The sequence below is a fragment of the Ailuropoda melanoleuca genome, chromosome 16, assembly GCF_002007445.2.
Source record: "Ailuropoda melanoleuca isolate Jingjing chromosome 16, ASM200744v2, whole genome shotgun sequence".
Taxonomy (NCBI): Eukaryota; Metazoa; Chordata; class Mammalia; order Carnivora; family Ursidae; genus Ailuropoda; species Ailuropoda melanoleuca.
In genome coordinates, this window is record NC_048233.1 from 7,699,307 (window position 1) to 7,721,375 (window position 22,069).

At 45.2% G+C, this 22,069-nt stretch overlaps 1 protein-coding gene and 1 pseudogene across 1 annotated transcript; one reads left to right on the plus strand and one right to left on the minus strand.

Annotated features, from left to right (window-relative positions):
* Positions 1-556: 556 nt before the first annotated feature.
* Positions 557-2,620, minus strand: LOC100481682 (annotated as a pseudogene).
* Positions 2,621-12,423: 9,803 nt separating this feature from the next.
* C1S (complement C1s) lies at positions 12,424-21,614 on the plus strand. Its single transcript, XM_011228704.3, has 12 exons — positions 12,424-12,596; positions 13,442-13,606; positions 13,876-14,083; positions 14,220-14,397; positions 15,195-15,320; positions 15,767-15,966; positions 16,175-16,328; positions 16,717-16,832; positions 17,239-17,317; positions 17,999-18,127; positions 18,942-19,016; positions 20,374-21,614. Exons 2-12 carry the CDS (start codon positions 13,584-13,586, stop codon positions 21,171-21,173), a joined length of 2,088 nt encoding a protein of 695 aa, XP_011227006.1. The 5' UTR covers positions 12,424-12,596; positions 13,442-13,583; the 3' UTR covers positions 21,174-21,614.
* The last annotated feature ends 455 nt before the right edge of the window (positions 21,615-22,069 follow it).

Consider the following 22,069-nt stretch of genomic DNA (forward strand, 5'->3'; position numbering starts at 1 on the left):
TTGTAGGCAGAGATCACCTATCAAGGCAGCACTGGGCGCCAGAAGCTTGGCACCAAGGGCGGAACTGGAAATGAAATGTTCCATACAGAGGGACCCCCAGATGTTAAGTACACAATGCCCAAATTTACCTTTTTCTAAATGATTTCTTTCACTTGTGCTTAAGTTCATGAGCTATGCATTCTGAACGGTTGGCATAAACCTAGGGGCATTAAGGTGAGGTCAAAAACGAACATTTTCTCCTTCCCTTAATACTACTGAATTTCTTATTCAGTCTTTGGCAACATTAAGTACGGGGCTTTGGAAATTAAATTTTAATTTTTCCTGGGATGTCTGCTTTGGGGTCTGGGGATGGTTGGTTTTAGAAATTTTGTGGTTGTGGGGCTGGTGTTGTGATATTCTCGTGTTTCATGAACTCTTCGGACTTTTCAAAACGGGGCTCAGGAAAGGTTGGCCTGGGAGCTAGCACGGTCTCCGAAATCTTGCAGGAACTAACTCATGCAGATTTCACTCGGTCGTGGTTGATATCCCCAGAGGGCAACGCTGTGACCGCCAAGCATTAGGGATCGGAAGGGCGCCGGAAGGCACAGCTGGGCTCCTGGGACAGCCCCTGATCCCTTGGATGTCAGGCTCGCCCTCTGTTGGTTAGAATCAGCAGCTGTACTTCCCCACAGGCACACCAATTGGGCCACCTGGAACTTCTCTAAGTTCCAGGAGACGTTGTTGCGGCACACGGGAGACCAGGTGATGAACCTGAGGTCGGTCCTGACCGCAGTGGCGGCGTCACTTGGAGCAGGCAAAGTCTCTGCAGGAAGGCGAAGAGGGGTGTGCCTGCGCGCCGTTCACCTCGCACTTGTCAAAAAGCATCAAGGTGGGCTCGAACCAGCCGCCGGGTCGGACGTACTTGAGGGGTTTCAGGATTTCTTGGTTTCTGGCGTTCTCCTGATGCAGGAACTGGTTGCTCGGGAATCCGAGCAACGACCAGTCTCTAGAGCCCGAGGCCCTGCCGCAGCTGGTTCATCTGGGCGGAGTCCCAGACCTATGCGCCTCAGAGCGAGGCCGCATTCTCCATGACAGCACCTTGTCCCGCAGGGACGCCAGACTCCCCCGCTCCCCGCCGGCCAGGACGCTAGCAGAGAAGGCCTGCACCAAAGCGCGGGGGGCCACAGCCCTGGCCGGCTGTAGGGCCCAGTGTCTATTGTTAGGATTTAACACCCTCATTTAATCTCATTGCTGAGCTCAGATAGCTGTCTTGGTTAACAAGGCTGAATGTAATCTGCGATGGGAATGGAAGAGGTGAATTTCCAGTCTTGGGTGCAGAATATGTTTAACGTTAATGTATTGCTCAGAATCATTTTGGGGGTTTCTGGGGCCAGTGGTGCTGGAGGGCTCAAAAGAGGAGCAGTGGTTGACCTCGGGTGAATGGAGCCCTAATCAGATTCCTGATCTTATCTCCCAGGTGGACTGCCACATCCTTAGTTGATGATATGCTTAATTGTTAAATCTAACAGGTTAAAGAAAAAAAGCTGTGGGAATGTCAGGGTGGGGGGGATGTTTGTACCACCTCTGATAGATGCTTCCTGATGGAGAGAGCTCCATGATATGACTCTTGTGGCCTCTCCATTCCATCTCTCACTTAGCGCTGGGGAGGAAGAGTAACTATCTAACTGGTAAAGATGGGAAGAATAAATGGGCGTGCTGCCCTTACCTTGGCCCTTCTTCCTCTTGGGAGTGAGCTGCCCACAGGGAGTGTATATTCTCTGCTTGAGAAAGCCTTCCCTGGCCTAGTATTGTCTGTGTCTAGAAGGGTTATTCTAATTCCGGGGTTTAATTAGCCACCATTTAGCTTTTACACTAGGCTACTTACTCTATCTTGGCTTTACTGCTATTAAAGATAATATTTTGAGCTCCATTTGCTGCTTTTGTTTGATTTCTCAATTTCTGTAGAACTTGGAACAGAAAGAAGGATGGTAACTGACGTGGTGAATATGATACTTATGATTCTAAGTAACACTAGTGATTATTTTCTAAAATGTCCTTAGGGCACCCGGGTGGCTCAGTTGGTTAAGCATTCTACTCTAGGCTGAGTTAAGATGGCGAAGGAGTGGGGGACCCCTTTTTCAGCTGGTCCTCTGAGTCGAGCTGGATAGGTACCAGACCAGCCTGAACATCCACGGAATCAGCCTGAGAAGCAGGAAGATACATTTGGATCTCTACAAATGAACATCTCCAGTGCTGAGTATAGAGGTACGAAGCGGGGAACCGTGAAACCACGCACAGATATCGGAAGATAAACGGAAGGGGGAGGGAGCCACTGGGGTCGGGCACCGGGAAGCGGTAGCCACCTGCACCGGGGAGCGGGGGACTTGTGGACCGGCACCCGCGAGACAGCAGACTGAGACCGTGAGCCGGGAGCGCGTGCCACCAGGCATCTCACGGAACTCCGGAACTCCGGTGTGCTCACTGGATCCAGACTGAGACCAGGAGCTCCGGGAGCATGCGCAGGGTGGCTGGCGGCTGGCGGCTGGCGGGCCACCTGCACAGGGGAGCGGGCAGACTCGCGGACGGCACCCGCGAGAGAGCAGACTGAGACCATGAGCTGGGAGCGCACGCCACCAGACATCTCGCGGAACTCCGGAATCCCGGTGTGCTCACTGGATCCGGACTGAGACCGGAAGCTCCGGGAGCGTGTGCAGGGCGGCTGGCAGCTGGTGGTGTTAGAAACACAAAGGACAGAGACGCGCCGGCCCTGGAAGTGAGGGCTGGGACGCTGGGTGTGGGGCTCACATCCCGGGACGCTGCAGGGTTGAGCAGCACCAACAGTAACAGAGTTAAAGTGGCCAGAACATCAGTGGAGAACGATCCGCGATCCCTCTGTTCTGAGACAGAGGCTGAGATTCGGCCACTGCTGCTCTGACTCTCAGAAGAGGCACAGCAAACCGCCAGGGAAAGCCACCAGAGAACAAAAGCCTAGAAATACCGGCTCACAGTGTGCCCACCCCCAACCCTCCTCACAGGGGACACGGAGACTCTACCCAAACAGGGTTGCCTGAGTATCGGTGCGGCAGACCCCTCCCCCAGAAGGTAGGTGGAAAAATCAAGAAGCCCACAACCCGGGGTGCCTGGATGGCGCAGTCATTGAGCACCTGTCTTCTGCTTAGGGCGTGATCCCGGCGTTCCGGAAAGGAGTCCCTCATCGGGCTCCTCTTTNAAGAAGCCCACAACCCGGAGCGCCTGAGTGGCGCAGTCACCAAGCACCTGTCTTCGGATTAGGGTGTGTTTACAACGTTCCGGAAAGGAGTCCCTCATCGGGCTTCTCCACCGGGAGCCTGCTTCTTCCTCTCCCACTCCTCTGCTTGGGTTCCCTTTCTTGCTGACTGTCTCTCTGCCACATAAATAAATAAATAAAATCTTTAAAGAAGAAGCCCACATCCCTAAGATCCCTATAAAACAAGGCTGCACGGCCTGGGTCCCAGTCAATAATTTGGGCTCTGGACAACCTGGCAACCTCTCCTCATCAGAATGACAAGAAGGAGAAGCCTCCCCCCCACCCCCAGCAAAGAAAAGACAGTGAGTCTGTGGCCTCTGCCACAGAAATAATGGATATGGATGTAACCAAATTATCAGAAATGGAATTCAGAGTAACAATGGTCAAAATGATGAGTAGACTTGAAAAAAGTATTAACGAAAATGTTACTGAGGATATAGAATCCCTAAGGACGGAAATGAGAGTGAATCTGACAGAACTAAAAATTCTATGAGCCAAAGGCAGTCAAAACTAGAGGCTCTGACGGCCAGGGTCACCGAGGCAGAGGAACGCGTTAGCGAATTGGAGGATGGGTTAGTAGAAGAAAAAACGAAAATAGAAGCTGGTCTTAAAAAAATCCACGCCCACGAATGTAGATTACGGGAGATTACTGACTCTATGAAACGATCCAATGTCAGAATCATCGGCATCCCTGAGGGGGTGGAGAAAAACAGAGGTCTAGAAGAGATATTTGAACAAATTGTAGCTGAAAACTTCCCTAATCTAGCAAGGGAAACAAACATTCGTGTCCAAGAGGCAGAGAGGACCCCTCCCAAGCTCAACCATGACAAACCTACGCCATATCACAGNAAAAGATTGAAATTATCCCCTGCATATTCTCAGACCACAACGCTCTGAAATTGGAACTCAACCACAAGGAAAAACCTGGAAGAAACTCAAACACTTGGAGGCTAAGAACCATCCTGCTCAAGAATGACTCGATAAACCAGGAAATCAAAAAACAAATTAAACAATTTATGGAGACCAACGAGAATGAATACACAACGGTCCAAAACCTATGGGATACTGCAAAGGCAGTCCTAAGGGGGAAATACATAGCCATCCAAGCCTCACTCAAAAGAATAGAAAAATCTAAAATGCAGTTTCTATATTCTCACCTCAAGAAACTGGAACAGCAACAGAGGGACAGGCCTAACCCACTGACAAGGAAGGAGTTGACCAAGATTAGAGCAGAAATCAATGAATTAGAGACCAGAACCACAGTAGAGCAGATCAACAGGACTAGAAGCTGGTTCTTTGAGAGAATCCATAAAATTGATAGACCACTGGCAAAACTTGTCCAAAAACAAAGAGAAAGGACTGAGATTATTAAAATTATGACTGAAAAGGGAGAGGTCACGACCAGCACCATTGAAATTGCAAGGATTATTAGAAACTTTTATCAACAGCTATATGCCAAAAAACTAAACAATCTGGAAGAGATGGAGGCCTTCCTGGAAACCTATAAACTACCAAGACTGAAACAGGAAGAAATAGATTTCTTAAATAGGCCAATTAACTATGAAGAAATTGAGTCAGTGATAAACAACCTTCCAAATAATAAAACTCCAGGCCCAGACGGTTTTCCTGGGGAATTCTACCAAACATTCAAAGAAGAAATAATACCTATTCTCCTAAAGCTATTTCAAAAAATAGAAACAGAAGGAAAGCTACCAAACTCATTCTATGAGGCTAATATTACCTTGATCCCCAAACCAGGCAAAGACCCCCTCAAAAAGGAGAATTACAGACCGATTTCTCTAATGAATATGGATGCCAAAATCCTCAACAAGATCCTTGCTAATAGAATCCAACAGTACATTAAAAGGATTATCCATCATGACCAAGTGGGATTCATACCTGGGATGCAAGCATGGTTCAACACTCGCAAATCAATCAATGTGATACATCATATCAACAAGAAAAGACTCAAGAACCATATGATCCTCTCAATTGATGCAGAAAAAGCATTTGACAAAATACAGCATCCTTTCCTGATTAAAACCCTTCAGAGTGTAGGAATAGAGGGTACATTTCTCAATCTCATAAAAGCCATCTATGAAAAGCCTACTGCAAGCATTATTCTCAATGGGGAAAAGCTGGAAGCCTTTCCCTTAAGATCAGGAACACGACAAGGATGCCCACTCTCGCCACTATTATTCAACATAGTACTAGAAGTCCTTGCAACAGCAATCAGAAGACAAAAAGGGATCAAAGGTATCCAAATCGGCAAAGAAGAAGTCAAACTGTCTCTCTTTGCAGATGACATGATACTCTATATGGAAAACCCAAAGGAATCCACTCCCAAACTATTAGAAGTTATAGAACAATTCAGTAAGGTGGCAGGATACAAAATCAATGCCCAGAAATCAGTTGCATTTCTATACACGAATAACGAGACTGAAGAAAGAGAAATTAGGGAATCCATCCCATTTACAATAACACCAAAAACCATGCGTTACCTTGGAATTAACTTAACCAGAGACGTAAAGGACCTATATGCTAGAAACTATAGATCACTTTTGAAAGATATTGAGGAAGACATAAAAAGATGGAAAAATATTCCATGCTCATGGATTGGAAGAATTAACATAGTTAAAATGTCCATACTACCCAGAGCAATCTACACTTTCAATGCTATCCCGATCAAAATACCGAGGACATTTTTCAAAGAACTGGAACAAATAGTCCTTAAATTTGTATGGAACCAGAAAAGGCCCCGAATCTCCAAGGAACTGTTGAAAAGGAAAAACAAAGCTGGGGGCATCACAATGCCGGATTTCGAGCTGTACTACAAAGCTGTGATCACAAAGACAGCATGGTACTGGCACAAAAACAGACACATCGACCAATGGAACAGAATAGAGAACCCAGAAATGGACCCTCGGCTCTTTGGGCAACTAATCTTTGATAAAGCAGGAAAAAACATCCGGTGGAAAAAAGACAGTCTCTTCAATAAATGGTGCTGGGAAAATTGGACAGCTACATGCAAAAGAATGAAACTTGACCACTCTCTCACACCATACACAAAAATAAACTCCAAATGGATGAAAGACCTCAATGTGAGACAGGAATCCATCAAAATTCTAGAGGAGAACATAGGCAACAACTTCTATGACATCGGCCAGAGCAACCTTTTTCACGACACATCTCCAAAGGCAAGAGAAATAAAAGATAAAATGAACTTATGGGACTTTATCAGGATAAAGAGCTTCTGCACAGCCAAGGAAACAGTCAAAAAAACTAAGAGACAGCCCACGGAATGGGAGAATATATTTGCAAAGGACACCACAGATAAAGGACTGGTATCCAAGATCTACAAAGAACTTCTCAAACTCAATACACGAGAAACAAATAAACAAATCATAAAATGGGCAGAAGATATGAACAGACACTTTTCCAATGAAGACATACAAATGGCTAACAGACACATGAAAAAATGTTCAAAATCATTAGCCATCAGGGAAATTCAAATCAAAACCACACTGAGATACCACCTTACGCCAGTTAGAATGGCAAAGATAGACAAGGCAAGAAACAACAATTGTTGGAGAGGATGTGGAGAAAGGGGATCCCTCCTACATTGTTGGTGGGAATGCAAGTTGGTACAGCCACTCTGGAAAACAGTGTGGAGGTCCCTTAAAAAGTTAAAAATTGAACTACCCTATGACCCAGCCATTGCACTACTGGGTGTTTACCCCAAAGATACAGACGTAGTAAAGAGAAGGGCCATATGCACCCCAATGTTCATAGCTGCATTGTCCACAATAGCCAAATCATGGAAGGAGCCGAGATGCCCTTCAACAGATGACTGGATTAAGAAGCTGTGGTCCATATATACAATGGAATATTACTCAGCTATCAGAAAGAACGAATTCTCAACATTTGCTGCAACATGGACGGCACTGGAGGAGATAATGCTAAGTGAAATAAGTCAAGCAGAGAAAGACAATTATCATATGATTTCTCTCATCTATGGAACATAAGAACTAGGATGATTGGTAGGGGAAGAAAGGGATAAAGAAAGGGGGGGTAATCAGAAGGGGGAATGAAACATGAGAGACTATGGACCGTGAGAAAGAAACTGAGGGCCTCAGAGGGGAGGGGGGTGGGGGATTGGGATAGACTGGTGATGGGTAGTAAGGAGGGCACGTATTGCATGGTGCACTGGGTGTTATACAAAACTAACGAAGCATCAAACTTTACATTGGAATCCGGGGATGTACTGTATGGTGACTAACATAATATAATAAAAAATCATTAAAAAAAAAAGCATTCTACTCTGATCTCATCTCAGGTCTTGATCCCAGGGTTCAAGCCCTGCATTGGGCTCCATACTGGGTGTGTAGCCTACTTGAAAAAAAAAAGAAAAGGAAATCTAGGGTGCCTGGGTGGTTCAGTTGGTGAAGCATCCAACTCTTGATTTTGGCTCAGGTCATCATCTCAGGGTTGTGGGATCGAGCCCAGCACTGGGATCCATGATCAGAGCAGAGTCTGCTTGACCCTCTCCCTCTGCTCCTTCCCCTGCTCAATCTCTCTAAAATAAATAAATAAATAAATAAATAAATAAATAAATAAATAAATAAATAAATAAATAAAATCTTTTAAAAATGTCCTTTTCATGTTTATACACACATGTGTTAGTTACATTTAATACTAACATGTAAGGTTCTAATTTCTGGTTTGTGTATTAGCATTATCACATCAGCTGTGGTTCAGATGACCCTGAGGGTGACAATAAGCAACATCATTTTTGTGACTCCCCATGATCCTGAGCAGATTATGTAGCAGTTTCAAGGCTGTCACTGTAAGAGGTCTTGGCTTGAGTTCTTGGTGAACTGGGGAAGGTGGCAGGGCCTAGAGATGCCATTACATGTGTGGTTTGTTGTCTTCTTGAGATTTAGAGAGAAAAATAGAATATTGTAGTTGGATGGCAAAATTGGAGATGGTGAAGTCAAAACACATGTGAGGGTAGGAGAGTCACTAACTTTTCCCGTGAGTGTTGAATTCAGAAGGCAAAGGAGAAGCGAGCTTGGACAATTGAGTAAGATGCTCTTTTTGTTGTGCTGTGTACCGATGCATGCTGGGAAGCTCTTGAGGAGACCGATGCTGCTACTGCTGCTGGTGTTTGGAGATGACGTTGTTGCTGTTTATTGATGAAGGGCTTACTTAGCACCAGAGATATGCTGATATATATCTATATGCTAGATATTAGCTATCTCGTCTATTCATGGCTACTGTAGGTCCTGATGTTACAGGGTTGCAGGGTTTTTGTCTCATGGAGTCAAAGAATGAATTTCATGGACACAAAAGGGTGAAGTAAAGTGAAAGTCTGTTAAGTGAAAGTGAGAGCAGAAAGGAAAGAGAAAAGCTCCCTAGAGTGAGAGGGGTCCTGAATGGGTTACCACCGTGGGCTGTCACTGGAGTCTTTTATTGAGAACTGACGGGGACGATTGTGGCCTTGAAATTCTTGTGCCATCTTTGTTTGAGCAAGGACTACTGGTAACATCCTTAATGGCTCACTTCTCTGAGGTCTGGTCATTTTCCATGATTACAGTGTAGCTGCCAAAAAAAACCACACCACCCTCCTTAACACCCAGGTCCAGGTGGTCTGCTTTGTTCCCTTATTTCTGGTTTTGTATGCCTCAGCGTTTCTCCATATTTGGGATTTCTGTGAGCCTGGTCAGGGGAATCATGGCCTCCTATCTCTCCCTGCCTAGACCTTAACTCTTCCCTTACTCACTGACAATGATAGCTGTTTTTTTTTAAAAGATTTTATTTATTTATTTGACAGAGACAGAGACAGCCAGCGAGAGAGGGAACACAAGCAGGGGGAGTGGGAGAGGAAGAAGCAGGCTCACAGCGGAGGAGCCTGATGTGGGGCTCGATCCCATAACGCCGGGATCACACCCTGAGCCAAGCAGACGCTTAACCACTGTGCCACCCAGGCGCCCCATGATAGCTGTTTCTGAGAGAAGTGATATATATATATATATATATTTTTAAATATTTTATTTATTTACTTGTCAGAGAGAGAGAGAGAGAGCACAAGTAGGGGGAGCGGCAGGCAGAGGGAGAAGCAGGCTCCTCACTAAACACGGTGCCTGATGTGGGACTCTTTCCCAGGACCCTGGGATCATGACCTGAGCCCAAGGCAGACGCTTTACTGACTAAGCCACCCAAGTGTCCCTGAGGGAGATGATATTATCCCCATTTTACACACGATGAAGCTGGAGCTCAGACGGATTAAGTAATTTTTTCAAGGTCACACTCCCAAAAGCAGCTAGTCAATGGTCTGAACTCATTGGCTCATTCAGTCAGTCATTTCTCAGGTACTCACTGAGCATGTTGTATCAGCAATTATTCCTAGTTGCAGGCAGTGGGAGCCAACTCTGGTAGATTTGAGCAGAAGTGAAATTTATTAAAGGGACCCTGGATTGATTACTCACAGAAATGCCGGGAGCACGGGAGCACCAAGTTTGGAAGCTTCACAGCAGCAGCAATGGTCAGAATATGGCTGCCTTGGGGCGCCTGGGTGGCTCAGTTGGTTAAGCGTCTGTCTGCAGCTCAGGTCGTGATCTCATGGTCAGATCAAGCCCTGCATACGGCTCCTTGCTCAGTGGGGAGCCTGCTTCTCCCTCTCTCTCTGCCTGCCACTCGCCCTACCTGCGCTTGCTTTCTCTGACAAAAAAAAAAAAAGAAAAAATATGGCTGCCTCTGAGGCCGCTGTCTTTGCTGGGCCCTAGACACTTCAGCTTGTGATGCTCATCCACTGGGGCTGGACACTGGAAGCAGCCTGTGAGCACTGCTTCCTCCCTCAACTTCGATTGATTTATTTATTTGAGAGAGAGAGAGTACATGCGTGTCAGTGGGGGGAGGGCAGGGGGAGAGAGAATCCTGAGGCAGACTCCCCGCTGAGCACAGAGCCCATTGAGGGGCTCAATCCCAGGACCCTGAGATCATGACCTGGGTTGAAATCAAGAGGTGGCTGCCCAACTGACTGAGCCACCCAGGTACCCCTTCATCTTATTGCAGCCATCATTGTCCCCAGAGGCTCCGTAGTCCTGGCTTCTTGGTATGACAACCTCTGGATTCAAAGCCTAGGCAGATGCCTCTGATGAGTGAAGTGGACTGCATGGGCCTGGTCCAGAGCTGCTGGAGTGGGGAGCAATACACTTCCTGCACTTCCATCTTCTCCCCTGGGAGGTGGGCTCTATTTCCAAGACTCATATGACCAGGAACTCCCCAAATGTGGTAAAGACATTCAAAAGCTGGGCAGCCAAAGGAACACCAAACAGTCATATGTACATCTACTGTACAAATGGCACTGCTAGACATGGTGGAGAATACAGAGATGAATCAGACCCTGAACCTGCCTTCAGAGACCTTATAGACTCATAATTCTCTTCCTTTTAATGTGTGCATTACTCAGCCCCATAGTTTGTAAAGCTCTTTCACTCTCGTTATTTCATTAGATCCTTCTGACAGCACAGAACTGATGTTACCTCCATTTTATACTTGAAGAAGCTACAAGGTAATGAGCCAGTCCTCTGACTCCAGGCTCAGTGCTGAGTGAGTCAACCAGCAATTAATTCTAAGGCATGTGGTTTCCCCATTTTTTTTTAAGATTTTATTTATTTATTTGACAGAGAGAGAGACAGCCAGGGAGAGAGGGAACACAAGCAGGAAGAGTGGGAGAGGAAGAAGCAGGCTCAGAGCGGAGGAGCCTGATGTGGGGCTCGATCCCATAATGCCAGGATCACGCCCTGAGCCGAAGGCAGACGCTTAACCACTGCGCCACCCAGGCGCCCCATAAATAGAATAGATTCTATTTATTTATTTGAGAGAGAGTGAGAGCAGGCAGGGGGAGGACTAGAGGAAGGGAGAAAAGCAGTCTCCTCGCTCAGCAGAGAGCCCAACTTGGGGGCTGGATCAGGAGCTGAAGGCTGACCCCTAACCCAGTGAGCCACCCAGGCACCCTTCCCCCACATTTTAATGCTTCTGAAATCAGGAAGTATTTTATAATTAATGGTATATTATAGTTTAATTGGCAGCCCTTTATTCCTAGTGATATGTAAACTAAGGGAGCATCTTCAATTGATAAGGTGTAGATTCATTGGAATGCAGTCATCAGATAGGGGTAGGAAGTAGAGTAATAGGGACATAAAGGTGATACAAGAGATCAGGGAAGACTTTGTGGGGAATCTTACAGCCCACCATCCCTTGGTCCCTTATCTGCAACTCTGAATTCCAAAAGGCTTCCTTTTTTTTTTTCTTCCAAGTTTGGCACCAAAACTCATTTGTCAGCAAAACCTAACCTGATGTGAAGTAATTTATAACTATAAGGGATACATAAATATAATATATAATTATAACCAAATTATAATTTTAATTATTCTATTTACTGTGAAGATCAATATGTGTAGCTGCAGAAATATTAATGTTTGATAATGAAGCATTATTCCAGCCCCTCGAAGGGAGGGAGAGGGGGAGGTGTTACCTAATATTGGGTCCATTTACTGCACTGTCTTTTAAAAATATGTAAAATTCTGAATTTTGAAACCCATTTAGACCCAATGGTTATGGGTAAGGGACTCTGGATTGTATCTGAACTGGGGCTTGATTGGTGGATAGAATTTAGATGTTTGGAGATGTGGAGGCGATTTTAGGAAGAGGAAGAGCATCATCCCACACCAGCTTGGGTCTAGGTCTAAGTCATTATCCAACCATTAAATTTACTTTAAGAGCAGAAAGGACCTGCATTTTTGATAAGTACTCTCCCTTAAGTCATGATTCATACACAGTTGGAGGGTTGGACTTTCTGGGTTTGGCTTTTTCCCCCCCACAGTATTAATCCCCTCCTTTTCCCACAAGTCACCTGACTTCCCTGAAAACTCTAACACACCCTTTGGCTGAAAAAGAACATTAGGCAATCGGTGGAATTCCCCACTCCTTTCTCCCCCTGGAGCCCTGGATGGAGGGACCTCAGGCACGACAGAAGTATGCAGTTCTTGTTTCAAAAGCAGAGGGAGCTCCAAGATCAAGGCTGAGTTACCCCTTCCCTTGTCATGGTCTCCCAGCCCCCTCTTTGTTTAGATCAGGGAATTTCAGACATGCACACTGGGATAGAGAATCATATGAAACAGAACCAGGACAGGGAGGCCGGCGGAGGTTCCTGAAGAGGGAGCGTCCAGGCCCGGTGCTGCTCTCCCTGGGAGCTGGCAGGGTCGCCCAGCATGCCCACTGGCACGAGAGAAGGGACTGACCCACTTGTTCCCATCCGCTTCTGAAGGTAAAAAAACTTAAAAATTGAAGAGCAGAGCTTTGCTGGAGGAAGAGAGAAAGGCGGAGAACTTCACATGGGAAGGTTTAGGGCAAAGATGGAGGGCTGGAAGGAGCAAAATAAAAGAAGGCAGAATATAGGCAACCTCTTCACCCCACTACTTACCATTGTTTGCAGGGTTAGACACATTTTTGGCAAGACTTTTTGAGGAACTGTGGAAAGATATCTCATCTTTTTAGTAAAGGAAAAACCCCAAACCCTGGAAAATGCACATAGGAAATTGAGGGGATACCTTTCCTTTCCTTTTGTGTTTCTTGTCATTCAGCTGCCCTTTGTTTCATTCCCCACCCAACCCTGTCTCAGACTACTTCTCCCAAGGTCACCGCCTCCCCTAGTAAAAGAAGCTCATCCCTCCATCGGTGGCAATTGGGAGCACCAACAGAAATATGCACAATAATAAACATAGTGAAGAGAGCTGGTGTGAAGTGATAAAGGCGATCTTCACCAAAAGAAGAGGGAGAAATGTCCTAGATGGATAGTCGTGATGGGGAAAGACTCCTGAAAACCTGAGTGGAAATGGGGATATTGTTTTGTGAGGGCAGGAGAGAGACTGATAGAGAGGGGGCAGGGGTCATATGGGTGGGGGGTGAAGGAGGAGGGAGAAAACTGGGAGAAAGTGCTCATTTTTTGGGAGAAAAACTAGGAGACAATCCAGAGGCGCAATGGGAGAAGGGTAAGATCTCGTTTTAGTCTAGAAAATGAATTCAAGTAGAACCAGGGATGGTGTGAGAGGACAGGCATCCTGTGGTGACCAGTGTATGGCTTTGTTTAACCTGTGTGTTACTGTTATGAAGGTGACACTGAACGCCAGGTGACCCCCACCACCAAAGCAGGTGCTTGTGTTTGTTTGACAAATACAGCCAGCCCTGCCACCCCTTTGCTCCAAAGTCCAGAGGTGCTGTGAGCCAGGACCTTGAGGTGTGCTGTTCACCAGGGATGAACAAATTTCCAGAGATGTGGTAAGTGATCATGAGTCTGCAGAGATGATCTATTCCCTTTATCTTCTCAAGGAAACAGCTCAGATCTGAAGCCCAGGTTTTGGTTTGATCTAGGCCTTTTTGCTTTATTCCAGCCTAAGATTCTCCTCCATGTGCTGTTGCCCGCCTCCCCTCTACCTGTTTCCCTCTCTTTCCCCTCCCTTTTACTCATGACAAATGCTAGGGCACTATACTAGTCTGCCAGTAGCTGGGTCACCCCCTCTCCATATGTCTTTTTTTATTTTTTTCAGGTGCTTTGTCCTGTTTTCCCTTTTGGCATCTGTTTATGGTGAGCCTACTATGTATGGGGAGATCCTGTCCCCTAACTATCCTCAGGCATACCCCAATGAGATAGAGAAATCTTGGGATATAGAAGTTCCTGAAGGGTACGGGATCCATCTCTACTTCACCCATCTGGACATAGAGCTGTCAGAGAACTGCGCATATGACTCGGTGCAGGTATATTAGAATAAGCACATACAGGATAGGGTTGGGGTGGTGGTGGTGGTGGAATGTTCTATTTTTTCTGTCCCCTTCTCTGACCTCCATGCCAAAATATTACCCTTTCTTAGCTTCCTTTCGACTCTTCTCTTAGATAATGTCAGGAGACTTTGAAGAAGGGAAACTCTGTGGACAGAGGACCAGCAAGAATCCCAACTCCCAAATTGTGGAAGAGTTCCAAGTCCCATACAATAAACTCCAGGTGATCTTTAAGTCAGACTTCTCCAATGAAGAGCGTTTCACTGGGTTTGCTGCATACTATGTTGCTGTAGGTAAGGCTCACCCTTCTCTATGTGCCTTAGTGATCCAGCCAAACGATTAGAAGCAGAATAAACACTGAGTGATTCTGTGAATAAGGATTCCGTTTATAATTATAACTCTTACGAAATGTTGACTGGACTTGGGTCTGTCCGTGAATTGCTTTTGTGAAATTCAAACACAAGATTGTATCTCGGTGGTGATGATGATAATGGTAAAAATAGGCAAGAAATAGTAATTTATTGAGAACCGCTATAAATAGGGCACTGTATTAGGAATTTTACCTCTATTAACTTAATCTTCACCTCAGCTCTTCAAGGTAGGTATAATGATCTCCTTACTTAAAGATACTTAAAGATAAGGAAAGTGAGGGCTAGGGAAGATAAGTAATTTGCCAAGAATCACACGAAAAATGCATGATATTCAAAACCATCCAATGGCAAACAAACCTTCAAATTCTGTGTGTTTTTACAACTAACTCCAGGTTAAAGTGAAGTTGGAACATCTCATAAAGCCAAACTATTGTTTAGATTTGACAGAAATGCCCAAATCCTGAAATGCTCTGTTTGTGAGGAAGGCCAAGAGTCTCTGGCGTTGAGAGCTCTCTTAGAGCCATGCAATGGCAGGGCACAACTCCAGAGTCATATTTTAGGAGAGTAATATAGAATAATACCATCCTGAAATGTGATGCATTTATTCACATTAGTAACAGGCCTTTCCTACTTTTTCTTACCCTTGCAGTTTTGGGTTTAAACTCGTTCTTCCTTCTAGGTCTTCGTTCTTGACCTCAATCTTTCTGTACTTTTTCTAGATATAAATGAGTGCACAGACTTTGCAGATGCCCCTTGTAGCCACTTCTGCAACAACTTCATTGGTGGTTACTTCTGCTCCTGCCCCCCAGAATACTTCCTCCATGATGATACGAAGAATTGCGGAGGTGAGCTTGGCATCAAGTTGAGTGCGTGTTCCCTGGGATTTGGAATGGCTTAAGCCTTCAATTAGAGCTTTGTTGACCCTTCCAATTTTGATTAGCCTCAGCCTTGCTTTGGCACCTCTCTTTAGTTACCCATAAGCTGCAGAGGAGTCACAAGAGTGGAGGAAGACAAGCTATAGGGTCAAGTTAAAGGAGAGGAGAGATAGATGCCTGTGAAGAGTCTACCTGGGACTGTTCACAACCACGAGGGGCTCCATCATAAGCCATGTGATGGAAACCCAATAGGCATTGGGTATCTCTGTTGATTTGTATCGGATGTGTAATTGTGGCATGCGGGCTCCAGTCAGGAATGGTCAGTTCATGAGAAGAGTCACAGAATGGGGCAGGATCTCCTTTGCTTGACCCTATATTTGATACATTTTTTTTCTTTTCTTCTTTTTCTCCCTTAGTCAATTGCAGTGGGGATGTATTCACTACACTGCTTGGGGAGATTGCAAGTCCCAATTATCCCAATCCATACCCAGAGAACTCAAGGTGTGAATATCAGATCCTGTTGGAGGAGGGATACCAAGTGGTGGTGACTATGCGGAGAGAAGATTTTGATGTGGAACCTGCTGATTCAAAGGGCCACTGCCCTGACAGTTTAATTGTGAGTGATGAATGATTAGTTTTCCTCCCAACCCACACAGAGAGATTTCTCCTCAAAGACAAATTATCTTTCTCTCTGTCCTCTCTTTTCCTCCCCTCCTTCTTATTTTATGTTTCTTTTATTACCTCCTTTACTTTTATCCCCTCCATTTTACCTCTTTCTTTTAGTTTTTTCTCTCTTTTGATTCCATCATTTCGTTTCTTTTCAGTTTGTTGCAAGAGACAAGCAATTTGGTCCTTACTGTGGTAATGGACTTGCTGCACCACTGAATATTGAAACCAAGAGTAACACTGTTAATGTCATCTTCCAAACTGACCAAACAGGGCAAAAAAAGGGCTGGAAACTTCGTTACCGTGGAGATCGTGAGTAACCTAGAAGTTGCTTCTCGTACAATGTAAAATGCAAACAGGTAAATTGTTATATGGCTAGGTATCCTGAGGGACTTCACTTCTTCATCAAGATCTAAACCTGTCAGTAGTTGTAAAATGCCGGAACCTCTAGGAATCCTTCAACTGGGCCTGCAGGTGCAGACAATTTGGGGTGGTTGGTTAGTATGTACTAACATGGCTGGGAGAATGGAGCTGGCTCAATGATTCTTCCTGGAGTGCCGTATTATTTTAGACATCTCCATTGGAATGGTAGGCATCAGGATTAAGGACTACTGAATGATTTCAGAAAGTGCGAGGATGATATATATAGAATAGAGATTCTCCAGCTCTTTGGTAATTTTTTTTCCCTGTCCTTTCCAAGCAATCCCTTGTCCCAAAGAAGTCACTGCCAATTCTGTTTGGGAGCCTGAGAAAGCGAAATATGTGTTCAAAGATGTGGTAAAGATAACCTGTGTGGAAGGGTTTGAAGTTGTACAGGTAAAGTACCGTTAGGGTCTTCTCCCCAATCTCTACATCAGAATGAGCAGAGTGGAATTGTCTAATGGTTTACTGAATATCCTTGTTTGAGCAAGGTCTAACACCTTTTCCATAAACAGAACACCTCAGGATTGTCTGTCCTTCCTTGTGAGTCATGGAGCTTCCTGGCCAGATTGACACTCTCCTTCCGCCTTTAGTCTTCCTGGGGAAGGGGATCTGATATGCTGGGGCTACGTTGTCTTTTAGTCTCAACTCCTGGGTGCTTTGGGTCATTCTACTAAGATGTCCCCAAGCTTCTTGTGGTCAGGACTCCTCCTTGATCCAAGGCCAGAGATCGATTTCATTTTTGATTTTGATTTCCCATATCTCTCCTTATAATTTAATGGTGATGTGTATTATTCTCCAGGGAAGTGTTGGCTCGACATCTTTCTATTCTACTTGTCAAAGTAATGGAAAGTGGAGTAATTCCAAACTGAAATGTCAACGTATGTATTTTTTTAAATGGGCCTCTTTCCCCCCCTTTGATGGAATTTAAAAGATCAGTTCATCAATATTCAAATTCATGTTTTCCTCTTAGACTTGTGAGAGAGTGGGTTGGATTTTTTTAAAAGATTTTATTTATTTATTTGACAGAGAGAGAGAGAGAGAGAGAGAGCACAAGCAGGGGGAAAGGAGAGGGAGATTCAGGCTCCCTGTTGAGCAGGGAGCCCGATGCAGGGCTTGATCCCAGAACCCTGGGCTCATGACCTGGGCTAAAGGCAGATGCTTAATCGACTGAGCCACCCAGGCACCCCATGGATTTTTTTTTTTTTGAAGGGAAGCCATCCATGAAGTGCTAGTCCAGATCTGGTCCCAGACTGGCCAGATCAGCAGGTTTCTTTCAAAGAAAGAGGCTGTGGGATTGGTAGAGTTAGTAGCACCATAGATGTCCATTCCTGGCTTCTGCAGAGGCCTCCACCACCCATTGAGAAGCAGGTTCCTCCTTGTAGCTTTGAAGGGGATATCTGAATTGGTCAGTGGTCTGGGGAGATTCATCTCAGATGCGCTTATGGATGTGAGGGTGGGAAGGAGTGAGGGACACGGCTGGGAGGATGGAACTGGTTCAGTGACTCTTCCTAGAAGGGAGTGGCTATCCTGATCATCATTCACCTGTCTTCTTCTTGTAGCTGTGGACTGTGGCTCTCCTGAACCCATTCCGAATGGTAAAGTCGAAGATCCAGAACATACTTTATTCGGTTCTGTCATTCATTACACTTGTGAGGAGCCATATTACTACATGGAAGATGAAGAAAGCGGTAGGTTTCTTTGACTAGAGAAAAGAGGAGAAAGAATAAAAGTGCTGGAGAGGGAATAGAACAGTCTTTCTGGGTTTGAAGAGAGTTTGGAGAGAAATGAAGGTGATGAGATGGACTTTGTTTATCCTCTTGGCTTAGTCTAAAGATACGATGTTCCTATGGGGATATAGGATCATGCATAGGGAATTATAGAGGTCACTGAGCTCAGCTTCACAACTATGGCAGGAATTCTCCCTACAATTCCATTTGCATGTGGTTACCCAGTTTTTGACCAGTTATTTGAGCCTACAGGAGTAATGCTCCCGGTGTCAAGTCACTGTACTATGTGACTGGCTTTCTCAATGGAGAGGTCTTGGTGGTCCTAGATGAAGGACTGCATAAGGCACAATATGGACCACTTCATTGATTTTAATTTGTTTTTACTTTTTAAAGATTTATTTATTTATTTTAGAGCCTGTTGCGGGGCTCGATCTCCCGACCCTGAGATCATGATCTGAACCGAAACCAAGAGTCAGACGCTTAACTGATTTCACCACCCAGGCACCCCACTTTTAATTTAATGTATTTTCCCACTTGAAGCATTTTTCTAATTTTTGCTGTAACCCTCTTCTGCTTCGGGGACTGTTCCTTCCCCTCCCTTGGCAGGACAGAGGCCAGAGGGATTGTGTAGAAGGTGTTCTCAAGATTCTTTTCTGGTTGATTTGATTTGCTCCCCTCCTCAAATCCTAGAGGAGCCGAGGCTCTGCATGAAAGGGGGAATGGAAAAGAGGAGATGTGGTGGTGAGTGTGTCCTGTGTCTCTTATGCCGTTCCAGGAGAGTATCACTGTGCAGGCAATGGGAGCTGGGTGAACAAATTGCTGGGCACGGAGCTGCCAAAATGTGTTCCAGGTAATCAGGGCTCAGTCTTGGGGAGAGACCATAGATGCAGGTGCTGGTGTGTGGGGCCACTCTCTGAAAGTAGCTGCAGTCCTTTTGGGAAAGGACTTAACAATCTGGCCTAGCAGAGTCTAGCTCGGTGAAATGGAGTCAACACTGGGTTGTGGGCCTGCCAGGACCTTGGGGGAATTCCTCCATTGCACTGAGTCAGGCCAACCGACAGGAAATAGAAAATCAGCCAGTGACAGTTGGTATCAGATTCGGGGCCAGTTAGGTTTGGTAATGTAGCTGTAGTAGTAAGGGGATGTAGAATTGCTAAAAACAGGACCTGAGAATTGAGAGTGAGGAGTCCACACACAGAAACAAGACCAGTTGACCAGCCCACTTATTATGTAAAAGTCTGTCTGGCAACAAGATATAGAGCAATGAAAGAAATGAGGAGTTGCAGACAGATCAGAATTGGATAGAAGAAGGCTTTCAGGCAAAGCCATAATAATAATAATAATGATCCTGGTAGTAACAACAGTGTTATTGAGAGCTAGGGGCTCAGCCAGTTAATTGCATTTATTATCTCATTCAAGTTCTTGCAACAACCCTTTGAGATATGATTAGTCCCATTTCACAGATGAGTGCACTGAGTACAAGTTCACAGAGTTAGTAAGAGGGAGAAGTAGACCTTGAACCGAGGACTGTCTGAGTCCAAACCCTTTTATGCTTACCTCAGAGTCTATTCAGGCTGACTATTGAGAGATTTAGGTAAGCTGACTTCATCTGGGATATAATTCAGTTTTAGTTGTATTTGGTAATAGCAAAGTGATCAAACTTGGAAATCTGTGGGGAATGAGATGAAAGAGGAAAGAAGAGAGCACTCTCTTTGTCCTACTTCCTTTGGATTGCTAGGAGGGACTCAGCTGCAATTAGGACTTCAGTAAAGAAGGTGATAAACACTCCATCTGGGTATCAGAAGAAGGTGGAATGCTTGCCTCCTCCACCATCTGTTTGAGGAAAGAGTTTCCCAACACTGTTTTCAGTTGGACCCCGTCCCCATGGGCTGAACCTAGGATGAAGAGCACCTCTAGAGGGGCTGTTCATGGTGTGAAGCCCTAGCTCATTTGGACTCAGGAAGTCACAAACCTCTTCAGTTTAACCAGTCTCTCCCACAAGCCTGCCTGTGGCTTTGGAAAAGCGAGATGTTTGGTGATTACCTTCAAGATGAATCTGGTACTGAGGTGGTTGACCAAATACAGGGTTAGCTCTATTGTGCTAGAGAATTCTGAAGCCTGGCAAGTTTTTGAGTCATTGGAGGATTTGTAGGAGGCCAGCAATTTATTTTTTGCTCTCTCTCCACCTTGTTCTTTTTCCTCCCTAGTCTGTGGTGTTCCCAGCAAGCCCTTTAGAGGAACACAGAGGATATTTGGAGGAATAATTGCAGAGATTCAAAATTTCCCCTGGCAAGTCTTCTTTTTGGACCCATGGGCTGGTGGGGCTCTCATCGATGAGTACTGGGTGCTGACAGCTGCTCATGTCGTGGAGGGAAACCGTGACCCAGTAATGTATGTTGGGTCCACCTCAGTGGTCGCCTCACAACGGGCAAAAGCCCAGGCGCTCACTGCTGAGCGTGTGATTATTCATCCGGGTTGGGAATTCCTGGATGTCCCAGAAACACGGAAGAATTTCGACAATGACATTGCACTTGTGCAGCTTAAAGAGCCAGTGAAAATGGGACCCACTGTCTCCCCCATCTGCCTGCCAAGCACCTCCTCAGAATACAACCCCTCAGTGGGAGACCTGGGACTGATCTCAGGCTGGGGCCGAACCATGGCAAGAGATCATGTGATCCTGCTCCGAGGGGCAATGTTACCTGTTGCTCCCTTAGAAAAATGCCGGGAGGTGAAAGGGAAAAATGTCAAAGTGGATATAAATTCCTATGTTTTCACTAATAACATGATCTGTGCTGGAGGAGAGAAGGGTGTTGATAGCTGTGAAGGGGACAGTGGTGGGGCCTTTGCTCTACGGGTTCCCAATGAAGAGACCCTCAAATTCTATGTAGCTGGTCTGGTGTCCTGGGGCCCCCAGTGTGGAACGTATGGAATCTACACACGAGTGCAGAACTACGTTGACTGGATAATGAAGACAATACAGGAAAATAGTACCCCCAGAATGGACTAATCCATACATACACCACCGGTCTCTCCAAGGGCTATGACCAATCTTTTGCTTTCTGTTCTTCTTAATATTCCCGTTATTTCACTGTGATTGAGAGAAGACTTGGGAACATGATTTAAACAGAACTTGATTATTGGGATACCTAGCCGGAAGTAGTGTTTGATCATTACATCGTATTGGTCATTTGGTGTGGTCTGAATCCATGGAATCCTCTCCCCTGAATTCCAACTATGAATAACAACATGAGAAAGGTGCTCCTATCTTACAATGTTCCGTACGGAGTTCCCTTTCCTGATGATTGTCCAGTGTTACAGTTCTGACTCTGAAATTTATTGTTGGTAATACCCTTGATTTTTTGTTTCCCCTTTCCCTGTTTGAAGTTCCCTTTGCTTTATCATACTCAGTGTCTACTATCTACTTGTAATAAATCATGGTTATAACCCAGTTCTGGCTGACTTGTCTTATTCCACACCAAGACCTGAGCCCCAGAGAAGGGTGATGAAAGGCTGTCGTGTCATGGAGATTCAGGCAGCTAGCAGCTCGTGTTGAATTGTTATGAAAACAGGGAATTCAGATTTTCTCCTCTCTTCCAACTGAGATTTATTGTGGATTGGCATGAACACCATCAACACAAGGTACCATGGTTTGCGTTTGAAACTTATGAAATAAACCTGAACCTCCTCCGGAAGTCCGCTACAGAATTGGCTGTTTAAGATCTTTACGCATAAAATTTTCAGGTATAAGTTGTTTCGGTGTCTTTTGAAATTAATTTTCTTTTAATACATTTGTATAATACAATATTTTTTGTATAGTACAATATTACAACTTCGTAAAAAGGAAAAAAAAAGAAATTGAACATGCTCTTATCTGCTTTCCTTGTGGTTTTGATCAATTTGTCA

Coding starts and splice junctions, on each gene's coding strand:
- C1S (XM_011228704.3), top strand. CDS start 13,584: ATGAACAAATTTCCAGAGATGTG. Junction 15,967..16,174: donor ACTGCCCTGACAGTTTAATT/GTGAGTGATGAA, acceptor GTTTCTTTTCAG/TTTGTTGCAAGAGACAAGCA. Junction 16,833..17,238: donor AAGGGTTTGAAGTTGTACAG/GTAAAGTACCGT, acceptor ATTATTCTCCAG/GGAAGTGTTGGCTCGACATC.